At 35.9% G+C, this 23,411-nt stretch overlaps 5 protein-coding genes and 1 long non-coding RNA gene across 7 annotated transcripts; 2 read left to right on the forward strand and 4 right to left on the reverse strand.

The window, feature by feature from the left end:
• Window positions 1–465: 465 nt before the first annotated feature.
• On the reverse strand, window positions 466–1,770 carry LOC145641600 (uncharacterized). The gene is made up of 4 exons (XR_014115483.1): window positions 1,657–1,770; window positions 1,448–1,510; window positions 1,297–1,362; window positions 466–704 (listed from the first exon to the last, which is right to left on the reverse strand). It is a non-coding gene; the product is annotated as an uncharacterized LOC145641600 (long non-coding RNA).
• Window positions 1,771–2,479: 709 nt separating this feature from the next.
• LOC145627599 (PKS-NRPS hybrid synthetase cheA-like) lies at window positions 2,480–7,000 on the forward strand. Its single transcript, XM_081679967.1, has 3 exons — window positions 2,480–2,488; window positions 4,360–6,280; window positions 6,363–7,000. Exons 1-3 carry the CDS (start codon window positions 2,480–2,482, stop codon window positions 6,998–7,000), a joined length of 2,568 nt encoding a protein of 855 aa, XP_081536093.1.
• LOC145641653 (uncharacterized) lies at window positions 6,929–8,074 on the reverse strand. Its single transcript, XM_081692574.1, has 2 exons — window positions 7,497–8,074; window positions 6,929–7,416 (listed from the first exon to the last, which is right to left on the reverse strand). Exons 1-2 carry the CDS (start codon window positions 7,815–7,817, stop codon window positions 7,288–7,290), a joined length of 450 nt encoding a protein of 149 aa, XP_081548700.1. The 5' UTR covers window positions 7,818–8,074; the 3' UTR covers window positions 6,929–7,287.
• A 3,248-nt stretch (window positions 8,075–11,322) lies between these two features.
• Window positions 11,323–14,942, forward strand: LOC145641723 (uncharacterized). 2 transcript variants are annotated; one of them, XM_081692759.1, is made up of 9 exons: window positions 11,323–11,546; window positions 11,687–11,750; window positions 11,878–11,961; window positions 13,261–13,341; window positions 13,551–13,690; window positions 13,825–13,933; window positions 14,016–14,085; window positions 14,488–14,550; window positions 14,635–14,942. In XM_081692759.1, exons 2-9 carry the CDS (start codon window positions 11,722–11,724, stop codon window positions 14,710–14,712), a joined length of 654 nt encoding a protein of 217 aa, XP_081548885.1. In that variant the 5' UTR covers window positions 11,323–11,546; window positions 11,687–11,721; the 3' UTR covers window positions 14,713–14,942. The 2 variants fall into 2 exon arrangements, with proteins under 2 accessions (XP_081548885.1, XP_081548808.1); XM_081692682.1 differs by having other exon boundaries at window positions 11,324–11,546; window positions 11,687–11,767.
• Window positions 14,943–15,659: 717 nt separating this feature from the next.
• On the reverse strand, window positions 15,660–19,155 carry LOC145627606 (DNA (cytosine-5)-methyltransferase DRM2-like). The gene is made up of 5 exons (XM_081679976.1): window positions 19,045–19,155; window positions 18,880–18,999; window positions 18,096–18,195; window positions 16,399–17,192; window positions 15,660–16,314 (listed from the first exon to the last, which is right to left on the reverse strand). The coding sequence occupies exons 1-5, from the start codon at window positions 19,153–19,155 to the stop codon at window positions 15,871–15,873; spliced, it is 1,569 nt and encodes a 522-aa protein (XP_081536102.1). The 3' UTR covers window positions 15,660–15,870.
• Window positions 19,156–19,169: 14 nt separating this feature from the next.
• LOC145641843 (uncharacterized) lies at window positions 19,170–21,602 on the reverse strand. Its single transcript, XM_081692867.1, has 4 exons — window positions 21,585–21,602; window positions 20,413–20,474; window positions 19,773–19,868; window positions 19,170–19,544 (listed from the first exon to the last, which is right to left on the reverse strand). Exons 2-4 carry the CDS (start codon window positions 20,467–20,469, stop codon window positions 19,275–19,277), a joined length of 423 nt encoding a protein of 140 aa, XP_081548993.1. The 5' UTR covers window positions 20,470–20,474; window positions 21,585–21,602; the 3' UTR covers window positions 19,170–19,274.
• Between the last annotated feature and the right edge of the window lie 1,809 nt (window positions 21,603–23,411).

The following is a 23,411-nucleotide window of genomic DNA, read 5'->3' on the forward strand; positions in this document are numbered from 1 at the left end:
CTTGTAGAGCAGATTTGGCATCAGTTGTGGCAATAAGATTTTCTGGTAGCTTATGATTTGGAAAGTATTTACTGCAATGAAACCATGAAAAGGTTAAATACAAAATACTCCCGTGGAGAGCCAAGTCTTTGAGCGAATCAAGCCAAGGCTTTACCAATTGAGATGGTTTTGATTAAAAGATTGACAAACATGAGGATCACGCATGAGCATACTGACTTCCATTTATGCTTTTCTATTTGCAACATGAGCGGCCATAACTGTACCAAATGAGCCACCTCCAAGCACCACTACCTATTAATAAGGCAATACTAAATTATAAGTTAAAAACTATTCAAAAAAAATATAATAAGTTAAAAAGGAATTACAACATAGATTGCAAGTGAGACCAAACAGAAGAATGTAGTTGACAAGAATCAACCACATATACATAGTATAATTTTTTACATAATTTGTACTTACCTTAGAAGCTACTTCAATGGAGCAGTGAAAACCCAGACGCCGCTCCAATGCGAGTAATGTCGAAAAGTTATTTGTAGGCTTCCTCAACTCAAGAGAGATGGAGATGGCCTTCCTCAAAAGACCGAGAGTGATAAGGGTCTTCTGTACTGCTAAAAGGTTTAGGTTTCCTGAACTTGAGGGGTGAATTAGCATGGGTGCATGGATGTAGAGGACATATTTGCAGCTGCCTTATATTGCCCAGAAATCTGTCCATAAAAACAAAACTCAAGCCAATTACCAAATTCAAAGCTCTCCAATTTCAACTAAAAACAAACAATAAAAACACAGAATTCAACATTATAACCCAAAAAAATCGAGAGTAAATCATTCATATGCAAACGAAAAGATCAAAAACCACATTTTCATCGGAAACTTCCAAAACATCAGATCCTAAAACATAAAAACTAATAATCTCAAGATCAAATTCCGATCCAAACAATTTAACCAGCTCCAAATTCAATCAATTAGAATCAATTTTAAACAATGAAAACAGAAGCGAAAACCCCAAATTGACTATACATAATTCAACAGTATAACCCAAATAACCGAGTATAAACCAATCAATCAAAAGAAAATGCGAAAATCAAAAGCCACATTTCACCAAAAACTCTCAAATCATCAAACCCGAAAACATAAAACCCAATAATTTCAAGATCAAATTCCCGATCCAACCAACATAACCAGCTCCAAATCCAATAAAAATAAAATCAACAAAATTTAGAATCAATTTGAAACAATCCAAACCTAAATTTAAAAATTGATATTCGATGATTAATTACAAAAAAAAGAAAATATTACCTCTGAATTTGTTTCACTGGAGGAGAGAAAGGCCAAAAACCGCAATTAAAATCACCTCTGAATTTGCTTCAATGGAGGAGAAAGAACATTAGCCGCTTGGGAAACTGAGAGTATGCTTCAATGGAGTATATAAAATCAGAATTTGACATACCCAGAATGCAAGTGAGCAAATCGATCAAGAGATCTCGACATTTATTTTCGATCAGATTGAACCCTAAAATATTCAACCCACAAAAATTAATAAAATTGGTTTCCATTTTTTTCTCAAAATTAGATCGAAGTAAATCTGATAATAATTCACAAAGAGTAAATCCGATTTTAAAATGGAAAATTGATGATTGAAAATCAAAATCACATTACCTTGTAAGCTGTTTTTTTTTTTTTTTTTTTAATAGACCTTGTAAGTTGCTTCAGTGAAGGGGAAAGCTCAGAATTTGCTTTAATGGAGGAACGGAAAAGGCTCGAAAGCTGCTTCAATGGAGAAAAAAGATAAGAAAGTCACGTAGCTACAATTCAGCGAAATCAATATTCAAACATGAAAATCAAAAATGAAAATTGGAAGAAACAACGAATTTAACAAAAGCAAAATCGAGCAGAAAATCAAAAGCAAAAATTATTGAAACAGATCAAAATTTTACAAGAATTACAATTCGTTAATTAAGAGAAAATCAAAGAAATCACCTTGAGGAAAGAGATTGAAATCTGAGGTAAAGACTGAGAATCCGAGGTAAAGACTGAGGAGAGAGAGGAAAAGTAACAGGTAACAAAACACCAGCTAAGCATTTTGGCAGAGAGAAAGGGTGGGGAACATATCACCAAAAAGCAAAAAAGCAAAAGAAAAGGAGCAAACAGATCACCAGCTAGCTTAATAAGGGCAAAATAGTAATTGTACTTTTTGAGGGGCAAAATTGTCATCACACTATTACTAAGGAGTTTCCAACTTGCCAAGTTCTCACTTTTAATAGTTATAGATATGAATATCGTAAAAAGTTTCAATTATTCTTATCTCTTACATTGAAGCTAATATTTTTAGAAGGTAGTGTGACACATTTCACGTTTAATTGGTCCAAATCCGAGGCATCGTTTGGGACAATAATTAGTTGTCTAACCAAAAAGTGAAGAGTAATTAGAAAGAGGGAGGGAAGATTACCATATTTATTCAACTAGATAATCATTGAGAAAAATGCGAAAGGTAATCTCCACAATTAACCAAAAGAGCACCTTAGATCATATCTACTCCAATGTATAAATGTGAGTAACTAAGGCCTAAGGATTCGGATTGGCTATTGCATTTTTCGTTTGCGTCAACATAAAAAATTCTTCCAATTTATAAAGGAAAATTTGATTCTAATAATCCAATTAACCTTTGCACTGTCTTATTTTATTAATCCGACCTTTTGATTATTCCACAATAATTCAAGCTTTAGGGGGTGTTCTATTCTATTAGGTCAAGCAGGTTACTTAACCTACAACAATTGGTCACTTGCCATGTGTCGCTGCTTCATTTGTCCAAAAATATTTTAATTTAAAATTAAAAAAAAAACCTTTTTTTTCATTTCATCTTCGTCTTCTTCTTCCCTATCCATACCTTAGCTCCATAAATGACTTCAATTTTCTCCAGTCATCCGCCCACCATCCCTCCACCTCCAGTAGCAAGGAATCCTACCCAACCAGGCACCACCTCTGCCTCCTTCAAAACACGACATCATGGAATTCCACACCTCCACATTCGTTGAAACCCAACCCTGGGATGGGTTACACCCTAGGATGGGATGGGTTACGGTGGTGACTGGTTAAGGGGTAGGGTGGTTGTGGCTGGGGAGAAGGGCAACAAGGAGGTGGTTGGGGGAGGGCGGCAAGGAGGTGACTGGGAAGTGAAAAAATAAAATTACCTGAATAACAAGTTGCAGGTCACCTTGGCCTAATAGAATAGAACACCCCCCAAAACTTGGATTATTGTGCAATAATCAAAAGGTCGGATTAATAAAATAGGACCACGCAAAGTTTGGATTATTGAAATCAAATTTTCCATTTATAAATGGGATTGACTATTGCATTATTTGTTTGTGTCAAATGTCAATATAAACTTTTAAGGGGTTGCCTTTTAACTTTGGTTAAGGGCCTATTCACATTTACTTAATTTCAGTTCAGCTCCGCTCCAATCATTTCAGTTCAATTCAGCTCAGCTCCTAATTTTCCTCTCTCATAAAATATTCATTTCAGTTTAGTTTAGTTCAGTTCAGCTCCAACCAGTTTAGTTGCTTTAACAAATACTAGTATTTCATAAATTAAAAAAAAAAAAAGAAAAATTTATAAAAAAAAAAAGGGGGTTTTTAAATATCGCCCTCGATTTTCTAACTAACGCCCGCAAAATGAAATTAAATTACGTATTTAACCTTATTATAACGATTATAAAAATAATTAATTTTACCTTAATTTCATACTTTTACTGGACACAAAATTTTTTACCGCTCTCTCTAGTGGTGAACGGCCACCGACCTTCATCGGACAACCACCCCAACCACCGTGAAATCAAACAAATTTTATAAATTTTGCAAAATCAATTTCGTTAGATCTTATGGACAACAACGAAATACCAGAAACACAACCTTTGACGCTTGCCGAAGGCTCGTCGAACCGATCAGAATCGGTACGTTGCGTTAATTTTTTAAAAAAAATCGAAACCCAGAAAACGCCTAGGATTTTCGAATGACCTAGGCTGAAACGCCTAGTTTTTTCGAATATCCTAGGATGTTTCGAAAAAACTAGGCGTTTTAGCCTAGGTCATTCGAAAATACTAGGCGTTTCCTGGGTTTCGATTTTTCTTTTTTTTTTTTTAATTTTTTATTTCACGCATTGGTTGATTGTCATTGGATTTTATACTTTTGAAATTATTATTGTTATTAAAATTAGTTATTATTATTATTATTATTGTTATTGTTATTATTATTGTTATTGTCATTATTATGGTTGAAAGTTTTTTTTATAATTAGTTGTATTGTTATTGTTGTTATTACTATTAGTCGTCTTCTTTGGTTCTAACTTTTATTAATATTTATATAGGATTCTGAGTCCGAGGATGGTGACGGTGTGGACTATAGTGGACATTTTTCGACAAACGAAGTGTTTCCGAGTTTTGAGGATGCTGTTCTATGGGCACAAAATGTTTGTCGACCGCTCAGATTTATGTTAGTGAAGGCTTCTTACAAGACCGATCGGAGTGGTCGACCGTATCGATATGTGAGTTGTGATCGTGGAAAAAAGGGCATGATAAGAGACATGATGAACGCGATACGCAAAGACACCAAAAGCAAGGCAAACAATTGTCCCTTCAAACTCAAGGTTGAGTATGTCAGAGTAGTAAATGGTTGGAAGCTTAGTTGCTTGAACGGAACTCACAATCATTCTTTGGTTGTTTATCCCGAGGGACATCGACAAATTAGTGGTCTTAGTATTGCTGCTAAGCAGGTAGTGCGTGACATGACTCAGGCACAGGTGCCACCTCGACATATCATGAGAACTCTTGTAGAAAAGTTTCCCGGAGACCATCCTAACATCAGGCATGTCTACAACTGCAGAAGTAAAATAAGAATGGAGCAATTTGAAGGAAGAGAAGTAGTTCACCAGGTGCTTCATTTGGCCAGACAGAGCAAATACCTCACTTGGGTTTTTACTGATTCCAACAATGTGTTGCAACATGCTTTCATGGCACACCCGATCATGACAAATTTGCTTCGCACATACCCGTACGTGATAGGTATGGATTCCACTTACAAGACGAATCGATACGGCATGCCATTCTTTGAGATTGTTGGGGTTACACCGACTAATCAAAACTTTCTTGTTGCATACGCATTCATGAGGTCAGAGTCTCAGGAAAGTTATCGGTGGGTGCTTGAGTGCTTGAGGTTGTTGATCGGTTATCATAGAGAGCCATCGGTACTACTAACAGATAGGGAGCTTGGCCTTTGTGCAGCGTTGAAGAGCGTGTTTCCAAACACAAGACACATGTTGTGTGTGTGGCATATTAACAAAGATGTTGAGGCGAAGGTTACTTCCATGTTTGAAAAAAAAAAGGAGATTGGTGCCAAGTTCAAAAATGGGAGGTGGAGGCTTGTGATTAATGCTACATCTGAAGAGGCATATAACAGAGAACTTGCAGTGCTGAAAACCAAGTGGAGTCGATGGCCGAAAGTGATTGAATATGTTATGGACACTTGGCTCGTACACAAGGAGAAGTTTGTATTGTTTTGGACAAACCAGGTACTACACTTTGGCAATGTTAACAACTGCAGGGTTGAGAGCCAGCATTCAGCATTGAAGTGTTGGATTGACAGTTCAACAGGCTCTTTGGACACGGTTTGGGCTCAAGTGCACTGCTCGATTGAGAACAAGATCATAGCCATTCGTAATGTATTGGAGGCATGTAGAACAAGTCATGGTCAGAAGTACAAGCATAAGCCTTTACATCAGCTGAACGGAAAGGTATCCCACTATTGTCTGTCTATTCTTCTCGGTGAGACAAACAGAATGCGAGGGTTGAGTACGGATATTCATCGACGCTGTGGGTGTGCTCTACGTACTACCCACGGCTTACCTTGTGCGTGCCAAATATATGACTCGATTGCTGCAGGGAAGGGGTTGTATTCTAAGAATATTCATCCATTTTGGAGGACCCTTGTCATTGGAGATGGTGTCGACATTCCTAATATAGTTGATGAAAATGATGAGGATCGAGCTCATTTCCGCACCCTTGTTGATCAGGTTATTGCCAGTGATCCTGTGATGCTTAGGCACATGTCACGAGTTATTGAGGGTGAGATGGATCCTAACTACGATGACCTTCAGGAGCCTAGAGTCAACCCTCGTGTAAGGGGACGACCACCCGAGAATCGTAATAGGCGGGATCCTTCATTTTTTGAGCATGTTGAACGTAGTGGGCGAGAGAATCGATCTAGAAGTAGACCGCCCCCATCTAATACAGGTGATCATCAATTTAAATAATATGTTTATTCATCCTAAATTTTAATTTAACTATATGTCATATTATGTTTTTAATTTTGTAGGTACTGGGTTCGACATGCGCCAATGCAGATACAGCTACGCTATTCCCAACATCATTTGGCCTTACGTCGTAGGTGTTAAGGATGTAATTGGTGATGGGAACTGCGGATTTCGTTGCGTAGCAGATTTATTGTACGGAACTCAGGAGGAGTGGCGATTGGTTCGGCATCAAATGGCAAATGAGGTTGGTTCTCACCCTTGGCTGTACAGCATGATTTACTACGACATATGGGGCCAAGGGGTTGGTTCAGGACTGCAAAGGGAGATAGACCGGATTAGATGGGATGGTGATGCGTGTGGAGAGGAGCACTGGATGGTAGCACAACAAGATTTTTTTGCTATTGCCACATTATGGAATGTGGTGGTGATTTGTTATGGAGTAGGAAATAGACCGTCGAGCTACTATCCATCTACTACTGTTTTGCCGTTGAACAATCGTGGACCTTTAGATAGGCCTTCTGGGGAGTTTGTGATTGGAACTGTTGGTGGATCGCATTTCATTCGGTTGCATATGGAACATGACCACCCACTACCTCCAATTTCACCAATGTGGTTTAACGCTCGACAGACAAGTGTAAACGGGTGGGAGAGAAGGTACGATAGAAGGCTTCAATTGTGGCAGACATTAATCAACTCTTGAGTACCGTTGAGTATTGTTGTGGATTTTGATTCAACTTTATTTTAACTTTATTAATAAACATGGTTATTTTTTTAATTTATTTTAAGCATTTCTTTTGTGAAGCAAGTACACAGTCTATTAGAAAATAAAAAAAAAATAAAAAAAAACTCAAACATAAATGTCAACTTGATTATTTCCAACAAATGTGTAAAACTTAAATGGCCACTAACAACATCCAAAACATAGTCAACATCCAAAACATAATCTAATAAAAAAAATAAAGTCCAAGCTACAAATAAATATTACAACTAATCAGCAAGTCCATTTATTGCATTCCAATCAGAAATCACTTGCTCCAACATTGCTCTGGTGTCTCTCGATAGTGTAGGGTACTCACTAAGTGATCGCTGTGCTGTAACCATGAATCGTCCTACCCACTGCATAAACAATTATAATTATATTAATAATAATAGGAAAAATAAATTAAATAAAAAAAAACAAGTAATAAAAAACTTACGTAATCAACGTTGGTCCTCTCAGGAAGACCGTGATCATCCTCAACATTAGGAGTGACGATAGGATGACTAACTCTCCTAAACCATGATAGGTAGTCAGGTGCACAAGTATGTCCGCCAGGCGGAACTCTAGTATATCCACCAAGCAGAAGACTGAACGCAGCACCGGGAACAAAACCATTCCACATGCGAGTAGTCATCTGAGCTGAAAAACTGACCCTATAAGACTTAACACTAACTGGTCTATGAGCATCATCAGGCCTAATCATGTCACCGGGAACCTCCTGTACAAACCCCAACTGTCGAACAACTCGACCGGGCATATATGGCTCTATGATGCCTCGATATCGAATACATCCAGTAAACGCAGTCCTAGGCACCTGTAATGCAGGAAAAGCTCCGTACGGCAACCAGCATACCTACAAATTAATACAAGAGTAAATCAACTGTAAATTAAAGCATTGTAAAACAAATAGTATTACGTATCTATTTATACCTCATGGTCACCCAGCTGGTCAAGTCGAGTACGAAAGGACACGAGACGCTGTTGATGCTTCCGCGCCATACCAACATCCCATAACCCTGCACGTGCATATGGAACGTCTCGCGTCAACACACCCTGGTGAGGCCGAAAACATGGAAAGTACTCATATATCCAAGACTGGAGAAGAGTTAGACAACCCGCGATAGAATCACATCCATTTCGGGTGGCATGCCCGAGCTGACGATACAAGTACGCTAGTGTGGCTGAACCCCAGGAGTATCTCGTCAACCTCTCCAGGTTATGCTCCACAAACAACTCAGTGAGAAAAGAAGGGTGGGTACGACAACCGCTCTTGTCAGTAAAGAGCGTGTTACCCAAAAGGACCCACATGTAACCAATGACCTGAACCTCCTCTGTAGTCTCTACAGTACGACACCTATCAAAAATCTGGTCAGTATGGATGCCACCATTCCTATATATGGCAGTCTGAGTCTTGACCTGTAGCTCCTCTGTAGTCAACTGTAACAACTCAGCTGCAAATGTCTTATACCGGTCACTAGATAGATCCTCGGCAACCATATCACCTTCAACCCGAATACCAAGTATGTGGTAAACGTCATGCAACATGATGGTCATCTCACCAAAAGGTAGGTGGAAGGTGTTTATATCTGGCTGCCATCTCTCCACAAAAGCAGAAATCAGCGGAAAATCAAGGTGGTCGTGCATAATGCTCGGCAGGTGTGACAACCCAGTCTGTCGTATCCGCGTAGCAGTGTCTGCCGTAAATCCCTCCATCCATTCACTCAACAATCTACACACACTAGCTCTAGTATGACACCGCAAAAACCGTCGATCATGCCCGTCCCAAATATATCGAGCAACATGGGCCCCAAAACTAGGAATAACGGTCCCAACATCGGGTCCACCGTCCATCGGCCCCTGAACAAGCCAAGGCGCTACAGATCGAGGTGGTCGTGAACTCGTAAATCTCCCATCAGGACCTCTCGTCACGACAGTCGGCTGCTCCTCAGCATCAGCATCAGCATCATCGTCCTCAGGTCCATCATCATCGTATCTCGAACCTGAACCCGAAACCGAGCTAGTAGTCCTCAACAAAGGATTAGGACCGGCTCCCTCCCGCTCATCCAAATAAGTCCCAGAACTACCCACTTCTCTATCGCGCTCCGGTAAAGAACTACCTTCCCGTATACTAATCCCCGGCCCCCTATCTCTCCTAACCGACGCGTTAATGCCGCGTGATCTAGCATGGCGTGGACCAGAACCCTCGACTACATTCTAAATTTAGAATAAAATGGCATTAATACTAACAAAATCGACCAACTAATATTTTTAATAACTAACAACTAAATATTCAAACTTTCAACCAAATAATAAACTAGTACACATATCATCCAATTAATTATAACAAAATCCAACAAATTTCTAATAATTAACAACTAAATATTCAAAATTTTAACCAAATAATAAACTAGTACACATATCATCCAATTATATATAACAAAATCCAACAAATTTCTAATAATTAACAACTAAATATTCAAACTTTTAACCAAATAATAAACTAGTACACATATCATCCAATTATTTATAACAAAATCCAACAAACAATATTTCTACATTATTCCTTAGTTAATCTTGCATTAGCCGACATAAAGTAATGATATAATACTAGTATCACCATCAACTATAAGAAATAAGAAATAATGACCGAAACCAAACTATCATTACACATTCACGTTAATTCGAGAAATCTAAGGAACTTGCACATAGACTAATCAAATTGCCGATTTTAAAATTTCTATCGGTAAAAAAAAGCTATCTTTCTAGTCAATTTTGGAGTAGGGTAAAGTCAAGACAATCTTGAAGTAACGGAGCAAGCAACATTTAAAATCTAATCAAAACCCATTTTCCTACTCACATCTTTATAGTAGATAAAAAAAAAGGATCAACAAGTATAGGAATATAAAAATCAGCCAATAACCATTGCTTATAGTATGAAAATCTGAAAAATGAAAAAGAATCAAGAATGCTCAACAAGTATTTTCATATAGATGAATTCGAAATCATATTTAATCCTCATCAACTATATATCAACACAAACAACCCAAAATATCAACAAAACTTCAAACTAAACATCACGAAAATTCTCAAAAAAAACTTCCAAGAAATTCTATACGGGCATCGAGATAGATAGTAATGGTTGGAACATCTACGAGGCTAATATCTAAAACAATAATACTCTTAATCAATCCAACAGCACTTAAAGAAAATCCATTATATACAGAGTACAAATATTGCCAACAACGTCATTTCTCAAACACAATACAACTAACTACTACATATTTATAATCCGATTGTAAAGTCATATTAAAATGTATAGGGTGTGAATATATGAGCACAAAGCATAGATATCTCACTACTTTGTTACACGAGATGCTAAAACCATTTATGATTGAATTAAAATTAAAGCATTACAAAAATTAAATCTACACTAACAAATCCCAAAATCAACAACTAAAAACCAAGCAATTGAAGTCCTTCACTTTAGTTGATTAAAACCCAAAAATCTTGAACTTTAGTTGATGATTTAATTTCCAATTTCCAAACAACAACAACGAATTTACAACAACGAATTTAATAATAATAACAACAACGAATTTACAAATTCAAAGCCAAGCAATTAAAACCCAATACCAAAAAAAAAAAAAAAAAAAAACGAATTTAAAAAAAAAAAAAAAACCCAGGCAAACGCCCAGTTTTTTCGAACAGCCATGGCTGAAACGCCTGGTTCGTGCGTACAACCGTGTGGTTGTACGAAAAAACTGGGCGTTTCACCTCAACCGCCCAGATTTTTCGTACAACCACACGGCTGTACGCACGAACTAGGCGTTTCAGCCATGGTTGTGCGAAAAAATCAGGCGTTTGCCTGGATTTCAGAAAAAAAAAAAAAAAAAAAAAAAAAAACACAAACCTCTTCTCCGCCGGCGATTGACTTGCCTTTGTCCTTCCGCGGCATTATCACGGTGTAGATCGGCGCTCAACCACTGCTCCGGCGCTTTTATCTGCGGTGATAGTGGTGGCGGCGGTGGATGTTGTGGTGGTGGAGGTGGATGTGGTGGTGGTGGTTTGTTTAGAGAGAGAATGAGAGTGAGTAAGGAATGAGGGTTTGGTTGGGGGAGGGAGGTAATTTTGTTTTAGGGTTATTTTTTTTTTATATAAAAAGGGTAAGAATGTAATTTTAATTTATTTTGCGGGCGTTAGTTAGATATTCGAGGGCGACGTTTAGCTTTCCACAAAAAAAAATAATACTTAATCTTAATCTTAAAGGAATAAAACGACGTCGCACATACAAACATAGAAAAAGTCCCAAAATCATTTTTTTGGTTCATAGCAAAGCAGAAAAAAACTCACAAGTCACCATTGAAGATTCTTCATTTGTAAGAAGCTTCAGTTCATTGTATTCCTACGCCATTAAATTGTTGAATTAGGTTTATCCGTTGTTTCGTCAGACTTTTCACACTAAATTAGCTCCTTTTTGCAATTCAAAGTATGTTCACTCAAATAATTTTTTTTAACCCTCTTTCTGTTTTTCTTCAAATCAATAATCCTGTTTATAATCAATAAAAAGCTTAATTTCTGTACTTTTAGTTCTTATTTATTGATTGGATTTTCTGGGTTTTTTTTCAGGGAGCAAGAAAGGGGATTTATGCCACGATACAAAGATGAACCTCCTGCTGTTCGTGTATATACCGTCTGTGATGAATCAAAGTTTGTTTTTTTTAGTTAATTAATTAATGTTGCAATTTAATTTTGAAATTTGAAGAATTTTTCCTCTTATTTTGATATCTATTAATGTTGGAATTACCCAATTGCTAAAGGTACTTGATTGTGAGGAATGTACCAGCACTGGGGTGTGGTGATGAACTTAAACAACTTTTTGCAACATATGGAGAAGTTGAAGAGTATGCTTCCTTTTATTTTTATCATAATGGTGTTTTTTTTTAAAAAATGTTGACATTGTGAGTTTGATTAGTTTCCTTGTTACTAATTTTCAATGTGAAATGTGATTAATTAGCTTGTAATGAATACTAGTGGACTAGTGGTTGTGTAATTGAAATGTATGGCACTTGAATTCTATGAAACTTTGACAATGCCTACTTTACCGGGGCTTGACTCCGGCTGTGATTATCCATAAGAAATGACTTAAGTTTTACGCTGGCTGCCACAGACCTACCGCATCTCTCCTCCTTTATCCGGACTTGAGAACGGCGGTGAATGCCACGAAGTGACACTCACCGGCAGTGCATACCACAAAGTGGCACTCACAGGTGGAGTTTTGGGAATTAAGGCTTTGTTTTTGCTGTTGTTGTTGTTGTTGAAGTGTGTGAATTGTATCTCCAAGGGTCAAACATTTAAATATGGGTGTTTTGGATTTGAAAAAAAAGTTGATGTCAAATGATAGCATAGTTGGCTCCTATGGTTTTTTTTAGTTCATGAGATTAGTGGAATAGGCTCGTACTTGCTTTTGTTATCGATCATTGAGGTAATTACTTGGTGAGATTAGGGAGTAGAATTCTAGGAAGACTTACAGCTACGGTCATTATATATTAGGGATAATTATAGATTATTACTTGTAGTATTTTACCTGCGTAAGTATGTTATTGAAAGAGCCTGTTTTAGGTATTAAGAGTTCTTTGGGTGACTTTGAACTTATACCATTTGTATTTGGGTCTTAGAAAAGTCTACTTTGAAGGGTTTTACTGATGCCTTTGAGTCATTGAAGTTACCAGCTCCATTTCTACATAAGAAATAGAACGAGGATGAAGCAACATGCTTGGCTATAAAACATTGACTTCCACAAGGACTAGCTTTGGTGCCTTGGTGGAAGTTGAAATATATGTGAAATTAGCACAACCCCCCCCCCCCCCCCCCCCCGAGATGAATATTCAGCTGCTTTGTCGTTGCTGTTCTTCTTTGGACTAGAACTTTGTCTAGTATGTCAATACAATGGGGTTTGAAGGGTTTTCTGCGTGCACCTAGATATTACTGTAGCTCTAATATCTGTCACTCGTATCGTTTATGATCAACACCCAGTATACAACTTGGAACTTGATTGGATCTTTTATGTCTGGATTTCAGATGCTATTTTGGTATGTAGCGTCCAGTGTCCTTATAGCCAACCTTATTAAGTGGAGAGACTTGGCCTAGTTGTTTGGTAAGCTATTAGCCAATTACCTAAATTCTAAATATATGCAATGCAGTTGTAAACCTATGGATGCGGAAGAGTGTGAGGCATTTACCGATGTCTACTGGATCAAATTTCACATGATCAGCAATGCCAGGTAAGTTGGCTTGTATTTGTGTTCCAAGCTTTAAAATAGCAATTTGGGTGGGCAAAATTTGCGATTATTTGATTGAACTAAGGGAATATCGAATATTAAACTTTGTGCATGAAGATACTAAATTGTTCACAATATAATATTCTATACTCCGTACCACAATTGATGAAGGAATGAAGTTAGTAATCACGGTTGCTTGCTACATTGTTTAGGTTTGCAAAAAGAAAACTAGATGAGTCTGTTTTCCTTGGAAATCGGCTGCAGGTGTCATATGCTACTGAGTACGAGACTCTGTCTGACACAAAAGAGAAGTTGGAAGGCAGGAGAAAGGAGGTTCTAGGACGATTGAAGTGTAAGTTATCACTTATCTTAGAATTAACTTAATAAGTCCCAAAGTATTTTGAGGTTTTTTTTTTTTCTTTTTTTTTTTTTCATTTCGTTTTTATCTATTAAATTTGAAATCTATATTATTTGGTATAATTGCAGCAGGAAGATCTAGAGGTCATGAAATGCAAAGTATAGGTGTTAGTAACCCTCCCTTGTTACACGGATCTCCCTCACAAGTATCTCAACAATTGGACATAAAGCAAGGATGGTATGCTGTTTTACTTAGCTATGTATTCCATTGAGCAATTTCGAGAGGTCATTGGAGTTTATTTCAATCTAATTTCATGTAGTTACCCCAAAGAAATGGATCAACTTTCTAAGGTAGATCCTTCATTAATCACCAGGGTATCCTCTGATCAGGTAATTTATCTACACTAACAATATTCTTTTTATGTTGTGAACATATGAGAATAAATTGAAGCTAGACTAGTGATATTCATTTCCACTTCTTGTACCTTTTGCTCTAGTGTTTGCATTATACCCTTGTGCTGATTTGGCAAAATATTTGACGTGATGAACTGCTTTCATTTTGTTACTAATAATCTTCTTTGACTCCAACACCCCCTTCTAAATAAAACCTGAGATCTAATGGATTTTACCTTCGTTTTTTTTTCTTCGTGTCATCTTCCTCACATTATTACTTGTATTTCATTGTGACTACTTCATTTGTTCATTTATTGTAGTATTAGAAATTATTGAGATGATCTTTTTTCTTGATTAATAAATGTATAACCTTGGATGTATATTTTGTATCACTGTTAGGATTATTTCCCATCCCAGTCAATGAATGAAACAGTTAGAAGGGTGAGAGAGAAGCTCGATAAGGTGAGAGTATTCTGCAACTCTAATTTGTCTTGCTAAATTTCCCCCAAGAGCTGGTTGTCTAATCTTCCTATGCCCTTCTTTCAGATAGAATCAACTTCTTCAAATATGCAATCTGGCCAGGCTTCAAAGAAAATGCGAGTAGATAATAGAAGGAGGATATGAATGCCCTCTTTTTCAGTCGTATGCAGTTTGTCAATTGGTCGAGTCTCCTGTAAATTAGACAGTCCTCTTATGTTCTGAAGTGCTGGTTTTTTACTGAGTAATGACTTGGTGGATGTTAGGTTGTGTAAATTTTGATTTATACATGTAATGACACATTTTTTAATGAGAAATTTCCTAGTTCATCTATATTTTTGAATCTTGGTTTATTGGTTGATAAAATTTAGTACCAACGCCCAAGGAGTAGCGAGTTTTATCTACTCCGTATCTGGCAAAACACATTTTCTCATTACTCTGCCTTTGGCATCTTGTGTAAGTTCATCTCATAATATTTTAGGAGTACCTATTATTCCTAGATACATCATGGTGCATGCAAGTAATTCATTTCACCTTGATGAAAGCATGTATAATGAAAATTAGCTACTATATAAGGAGAATATAAATGATGAATTTTTTTAAAAAAAATTTGCTCGAGTCTAGTACTACGCTTGTCGTACGCTTAGTTTCAAACGGCTTTTCATCTTAAAACTTCAACTGATGCTGCATCTATTGCCAAGAGTTGATTAAAACGTCTTAACTTCATATCAATGGAGAAAACAGTGTATCAGGCTTCATAATTTTGCATGAGATGAAGCTTCAAGTTGATGAAAGCTTGACAGGCATGTTTTCATTACATTAAAATACTTGTAGCTAGACTATAACATGATAAGCTTTAAGAAAAGTAATTTTATATATCAGCTAAATTTGGTAGCTTTTTATGGCTTAATTGAAAAATACTCTCTTAGCTAAGCATCTGTTTTTCCAGTCAAGTTCATGAGCAAACTTTGGGCTAACCTTTAGAAAACAGAATCATGAACACAATATGAATGTAACCAGCTGCAAAATCAATATGCAAAATAATCACCTGTTTCTGTAATACAAGGATTGTTTCCAAATATTTAGAGTAAAATTTCTAAAAAATCAACTAAATACTGAGATTGAATCAGGTCCTTGAGGCAGTATTTTACCTGTTTCTGTTGTATAATGCCTATGCAATAGCATGCATAATAAATTGCTTAAGTTTGTCATTTGGTGTATGGTTAAACCTACAAAAGCTCTCAGAATTTCTATTTGTAAGCCAGTGAATTTGACAGGGATAAAAGCTGGTTGTTAAGCTGCTAACTACAGGAAAGCTGCTCTTCTTTTCATTGACATTCTGACATAATCAAGGATGCGGTAGTAATGATAGAAGAGAGAGGAGTGTTCTCCCTGGAGCCCATCTCTGGTCCTCCGGTTGCCACCAGCCAAGTTGTTGCACGGGCTTCCACCTATCACAAGATCAAATCCATTGAGCTCTTCAATCCACTGATCCATCATTTTATTATCAATTGTTTGAACATCATCAACATGGATCAGTCTACCCTCTTGCTCTGTCTCTGACCACCACTGCCTGAGTATGTCCTGGCTCACATTGGAAATCTCCACTGACACGACATTCTTCAACGGGATCCCAAGTCTGTAGAGGGCAATTTCTGCTCCACCAATGCCAGAGAAAAGCGAAAGAACATTCATGCCACTTGGATACATGGGCTTCAGAACTGAGAGTTGGTAGGCAACAGTATCGATCTGAAACAAATACTCAAAACTTTAAATACAGGTATTATCCTGAGCATATACAAGAAAGAGGACATCTAATAAAAATTTGCTGACCTGAAAGGAGTTACCCAGGGTTTTGTATCTGTCAGTCCGGCTAACACCTCTAGTGTAAAACCTTGGGAATCCAAGCAACATCTCCATGTCTTCAGGTTCAAGGACTGCCACTCTGTTCTTTCCAACCCACACCAAGTTCCATTTCTTGCATTGCTCGATAACAAACCTTTTATCAGTTTCAGAAGGTTCGCCAGATTCAACCCTCTTCCTAATTCTCTCAGTCAATTGAGCACTTCCAATGCAAGTTAAAAGACAATTCAGCTTTGTTCTCTTATCCCATGAAGGCCACCACTTCTTTGTTTCAGGTATTGCTTCATGAATTGTCTTTGGTGGAATAGGAAGTAAAGGCTGTCGGTTTATGATGGGGAGGTTATGAATGTACCCTCTTTTCCTTGCAGCTGCAGAAAAGTGTATGGAGTCCACAAACTCAGGCTCGATGTCGTACAGGAACCGGGAGATTTGATCCCAAACCCCCTTGGGAGTACAAGCCACATTCTCATAAAAAAAATACGGGGGGCCTAAAGCCTCATCAGGTAGTGTCCTACTGGTTCCGACAGCAGGGCACCCTGGAAGCCCAAACCCAATCATCTGTTTGAAACTTCTTTCTTCCATCATTCTTTCTGGTACTGGTTGCTTTTTAGGCCTCTGGATGACCTGAACAGGTTTTCTTTTTCTATCCATCTGAGGTTTCTCAACTTGTCGACTACGGTCAGGGAATTCTGTTGCATCAGCAACTTTCGCCATTTCAGCAGCACAGATAAAATCGGCCAATTCTTCTATGGATGCATCATAACCTGAATAGAAAGTAGCTCTAATTAATGACATAATGATGTACATGTTAAATACTTCATCCTTCTCTCTTTGATTGATGCACTTTCTCTAGAGTCATCCCTATTTAATTTACGAATTCTTTTCATCCATAATTCTCTTACTTCACTTCACTTCATTTTGATGGTTATTGCTCAATTAGGTAACAAATGAGCAAAAAATAACCTTGGGTGCACAAGTGCATATAAAAATTTTCACCATTGGACCAATCCACTAGCAATAATAGTTAAGTTACATAACTACTCAGTACTCACTAACTATAATTAGAAAAATATTCCACTACTCTTTTTCTTTCCATTTACTATAGAAACACATACCAAGGAAAATAAATAGAGTAGTGTAATTAGGTACATATGATTACTTATTAATTTATTATACTACGTAAAAAAGATGAAGTGTAATAAGAAAAGTGACCAAAAAGTGGTGCTAGTAATTTATTTATTTATTTATTTTTTTGGCAAAATTGGAAATTAAGTAAAAGTAGGAAGAACTTTATGAAACAATCCTAAATAGAAAGTGAGAAGAACTTCATATTGCGAAGGGATTATTACCATAATAAAATTATATGTAAAAGGTTAATTTTTTAAGGTCGATTAAACTTTGCTTTGTTTTAGTCACTTCGTCCCGAAAGCTTTATTCGGCTACGAAAACATGGACTAAGCTTTGCTTATGACCACGCTTTGCTTAAAATGTCAAAGAATGTCAACCAAATAGAGAAAAGGAATTAAAAACATAAAATAAATAAATAACTAGTTTACATGTAATCTTAACTTGTGATGATCCAATAAAAAAAATAATAAGCAAAAATAAGACATATTCCAAAAACCAATCTCAAACAAGACATCAAAATTATACTATAATTCACTAACCACATCTCTCTATAGAAATCAGAACATCCTCAAGGTCGTAACCCATATCAACCATTATTGATATGGTTTTGTCTTTGTAATCAGCATCTCTTCTTTTTTCCTACAAGACAAAACCAATTATCAGACTTTCAAATCTTTAAATCAAAAGGCACGACATTAATAGCTTTACTTATTAAAACTAGGGCTTGGAAGAAAAGAATAACCAGAGAAACTTGTGGAGAATATCCTTTGGTTGATTGGACCTAGGGGAAAGGAAACCTTTCTTTGGTCTGAACACTGAATGAAGTTATTGCACACATTCATAATGCTAAACTATTACAAATTAGCAAATTGAAGAAACCAGATTCAAGTTCACAAAACTATTACTAAAGACATCTATGACTCTCATATAGAGTCCACCAAACATGCAAAGAAAATTTGGTTGAAAAAGTTATTTAATGGCGATGCTCAAATGGAACAAGGCCGAGTTCTTAATCTCAACGAGCAAACAATTTGAGTGCCCCGTTATACCTTATGCATGAATCAAGCAAGACAGTGGCACTAGCCATCTTGATAGAGTAGCAAGAAGAATTCCTATTAGGCCAGAAGGGAAGCCTACGCCTAAGAGAATGGGCCACCAGCAATTTAAAAGCATTGATATTATTACTTTTTGAGGGTACAAAAAGAGCTAACAAAGATACTATGAGCAACAATCTTAAACATAACACCTAAATTGCAGGACTACAAATAGCATAAAACAATTATATGGATTCCAGATTTCCAGACAACTGTGTAAAGTATATACCTCTGCCTCTCCACAAGAACTATCACAGTCCGAAAAGTCATCTAAAAAGTCCTCATTTATTTGTGTGGGTGACTTTGGCTTGGAAGAACCAATATCTTCTCCAAGGGAGTCTTCAAGAACCTGCATTTAAGAATCCCATAATCAAGTCAATGGCTATTCAATGACTAGAATCCTGTTATCATGATTCAGGTACATAGCAATAGCATTATACTGACAAACTAATTGAGCACCAGTGGTTCCAATTTCAGAATTATTGTCAATTATCACAAATGCCATACATATTTACTCTATGATAAATGGATTTTAACTTACCGGGTATGTCAATAAACTGTTGAGTATTGCTTCATCACTGTCCTCACCTTGAAGGTAATGTAATATAGCAAATTAAGCTTCAGTCAAACCATGCAATACAAGGATGGAGGATTCATCTCATCCAGGAAAAAAAAAATAAAACTAAAATAACATACAAAAAGGGGCCAAATGAAAGTAGTATTAAAATGAGCAAGCATCAGATCACCATTTTCCTTGATTGCTCGGATCACCAATTTCTCCTCAAAGCCCATCGAAACAAAATGGTCAACTTTCTTGGAGTTATAATTGGAAGAACCAGATGATGAGGCATTGTCTACGCAGTCAACAGGAGAATCCTGCTCATAAGCTATGTCCTTTATATTTCATCGTAGGACAAGAAACACATTAGTTAGTACCAGTTTTACAAACCAAATCCATTAGAATTGTGTTCTTTAACAAATATATTGCCATTGTGCTCTACTGCTTCTTACTTACTTTGATTATTATGTAAACAATTCAACTAAGATAAAATATGAACCCATCATGTCTAGCTTAAAATGCAACAAAAGTTAACCAATAAAGGTTCCAAGTAAACTACTTACTTTATCATCAAGTGTGGCCTGCAAAAACTGCAATTCAAGCTCATCATCGGTATCCAAATCAGCTTCATAGTTTATTGGACTGTATATATCGGGATCCTGGGGATAACATATTGAGAAAAGAACTCATGATTAACTACGGAATTCCCATGTTCTAATGTTAGACATATCCTTCTTGGTCTGTCTAAAATATAAACATGAATTTGAAACATAAAGCTCTGAAGAAGTTTGTGTGGACAAACCATAGGCACAGTAAATAGTTTGAGCAATAGAAACTATCAAATAAAATAATCTCAATCAGTATAGAAAATCAAGCTTTTTCTAGAATATAATTGTCTAAGCAATGTATTTAGTTTGGAAAAAATTGATGATCAGCAAATAGTAAAGTCGCAACACATTTAAGTCGATCTTCTTTTATCCCAAGTATTGCCAAATACTAAGAACCAGATGCATGAGTGCACGATTATAAGAACAATTGTTAAAGTTCATAATCCATTGTCACAAAATTGGAGCTTGAGGATGCATACAAACATATTAATAAAGAACATGGAAAATTATCATGGAACAAAGTCTCAAAAAACTCATCAGCAAGAAAACCCAACAATCATATAAGCAAATAGAAGTTTTAAGGAGGAGTACGCACAGCTATCATAAGTTGTTTCCCTTTGTCCGACTTATCGTACATATTCTGAGGCTCCATATCAACTGTAAGTCCAAACATAAGAAAATTTCAGTAAAAAAAGTTATACAAAGAATTAAGTTAAGAGCACTCATTATACTCATTTGAAAAACAAAATGAAGCTCAAAACATAGCCTATCAACATAAGTACATAACAATACAATATCTATTACTATATACTTCTATAGCTCAATCAGAGCAAGTTTGGTAATTCCAATGAAATCAAAAGCTTAATTTAACTAGCAACTAATTAATTCGCCAATACTATTTACTACCTCCGTTCCATAAAGTTCAAATTTAAACCTACTTACTATATGGATTTCACAAAGTATCCTGTATACTACATAAAAATTTCACATTTGAATCTTAGTTAAATCTAGACACAGCACAAGTAACAAACATTATTTCCTGCATAATATGAAGATGCAAAATTGCACAAAAGAATTACAATCAAATCCATTTTTTTTTTTTTTTTTTTTAAAGCTGTATTTTAAGGTACGAAATTGAAGCACATTTCCCCAAAAATCAAACAAAATTACACCAAAATAGAACTAAAGGCCAAGGGTTTACCGGTTTATGCAGCATTACTCCAACACCGAAATACAACTGAGGGTTTCAAGAAACAGGGCAAAAATTTTTAAAAAAATACAGAATTTCACATTTTTTTTCACCCTTTTTTTGACAAACATTTCGTAAAAACAACCCAAAAAATCATACAAATATATCATGATCATTGACGTTTCAGAAATGCGAGAAAATTAACCAAAACAAAAATTTTACTTCAACCCCTTAAACCCAACACACAGAAAAGGTGGGTTCAAAAAAAATCTCATAATTCAACCCAAAAATCACCAAAGAGTTCTTAAAAAAAAAAAAGGAAAAAAAAATACGAGGACATAAATTTCAAACCAAAAAACACCCATATTAAGATTTTTGATTTTTACCAATCAATAAAATTAATATTTCAACAAATTAAACCCATTATATAAGAATAATCGAACTACACGGTAGTTATCAGAGTTGGGGTTTCAGAAATTTCAGAAAAAGAAAAAAAATAAAATAAAAAAAAAACGTAGGATTTTAAGGTGTAAAGGTGAAATGAAAAAAGCGCAAATTCATAGAAAAAAAGCAAATACCTGAACTTTGTTGATGGGTTTGAAAATGGTGATGGAAATTCTGAAAGAGAAACGGCAAATGCAGAGAAAAAGTGGGCAGGAAAAAACGTCAGAAATTAGAGAGAGAAAGCAGAGAAATGTGAGCAAAATACACAGCAGAGTGTAAGCACCAAAAAGAGTAGAGAAGAAGAGGAGAAAAGGTAGTCAAGGTACACTGTTTCTGATACGCCAATATGGCCAATAACAACAACAATATAGAAGGGGAAGGAGGGAAAGATCAAAAATATGGACATGAGTTAGACTGTAGAGGGGCATTTTGGTCATTTTGCAAAATTGAGTTTTGCAAAATCTTGTTTTTGAGGGATAGTATGGTCAATTCATATTACCTTAAATAGAAATTTCTGAATTTACCCTTACTTATGTCCAGAATGATTTAATGCACTTTGACCGATACGTAGTTTTAAAAAGAATAATGAATGGAGTTAAATACTCCATCCATCCCCTTTTGATAGTCCTTTATGAGCATTTTTACGTGAATTAATAAACACAAATAAGAATAGTTAAAGTATATTGAAAAAGTAAATTGACATTGGGTATGCAAAAAAGTAGAGAGAGAAAGTAATAAAATTACATGGGAAAACAAAATTTACATAGAAAAGTTAAATTTGCACAAATACTGTTGCAAATTTAAGGAATTTTGGTAAAAATTTAACATTAAAGGTTGTTGGAAAAAACAAATGGGGTGAACATTTTGGGACTAAAATTTGTCCATAAGGAACTATCAAAGGGGACAGAAGGAGGATTATGTAAGTGGGATTTGTTTAGAAAATTAAAAGGCATACTCTGCATTAGGAAAAAAAATGAAGTAACACAAGTATTTCGTATTATCTTAGTCCTTCTGTTGTATGCTTTTTCACGGTTTTCACGCATACGTTTTTAAGTTGATTTATTTCTTCATTTTGTAGATTTGAGAGATAAGTGGATAGGATTTTAATTTCTCTATTGCGCAAAAGTGCCTTTTCACAATATTTTGTGGAGAGTAAGGGATAACTCAAGTGGTTAGAGCTCCCCTCTCGATTTCAGATGATCCTGGGATCGATTCTCATCACCCTCACCCTCACCCTTGTGGCTCTCTAAACAACAACAACAACTAAAAAAAAAATATCTCGTGCACTTTATTTTATCGTTTTTATAATATTTCAAATGAAATTCATGTGAATGTACTTGTATATATTGCGTGATTATGACATATTGATAGGGTGAATACCCAACCTATTCAATGCTAGGCATAATGAGTATAAGGGCCTCAAAAAATCTCTTTTCGTCCTATGAACTTTAAGGTGTATGAAGTTTCATATTGGATTCTTTAAGCGAAACGATAGAGACTCCATTTAATTTTAAAATTCATCTAGGCCAAAGGCAGACCTACGTCAAGATAACTCTTCTTTGAAACACTTCAGTAGTGCTTTTGAATCAAAGTTCAAATGAATAATGAATCTGAGCACACAGAACCATTTTCTTTCTATCAAGAAAAATATGGTAGACTAGCTGATATTTATATCAGTTAATGAAAAAGCCCAATGCAAAAAAATGCATGTTGAGTTTTTGAAACAGTTCAAATCATTTTGAGAATACAAAGTTTGATCGGTTTTACCGAGAAGGTCTACGGTTCGAGTCCGTATAGCCCTACTAAATATATAGTAATGAATATTACTAATTTATTAAACTATATAGTTTAATAAATTAGTAATATTTGATTGTTAGTTAAAACCAATCAACTGCAATTGAATGGAAGAAATGAATATGTTAATTTTTTAAATTATAAATATGACATTATAAGATGGGTAA

Source organism: Chenopodium album, chromosome 1 (assembly GCF_948465745.1).
Source record: "Chenopodium album chromosome 1, dcCheAlbu1.1, whole genome shotgun sequence".
Taxonomy (NCBI): domain Eukaryota; kingdom Viridiplantae; phylum Streptophyta; class Magnoliopsida; order Caryophyllales; family Amaranthaceae; genus Chenopodium; species Chenopodium album.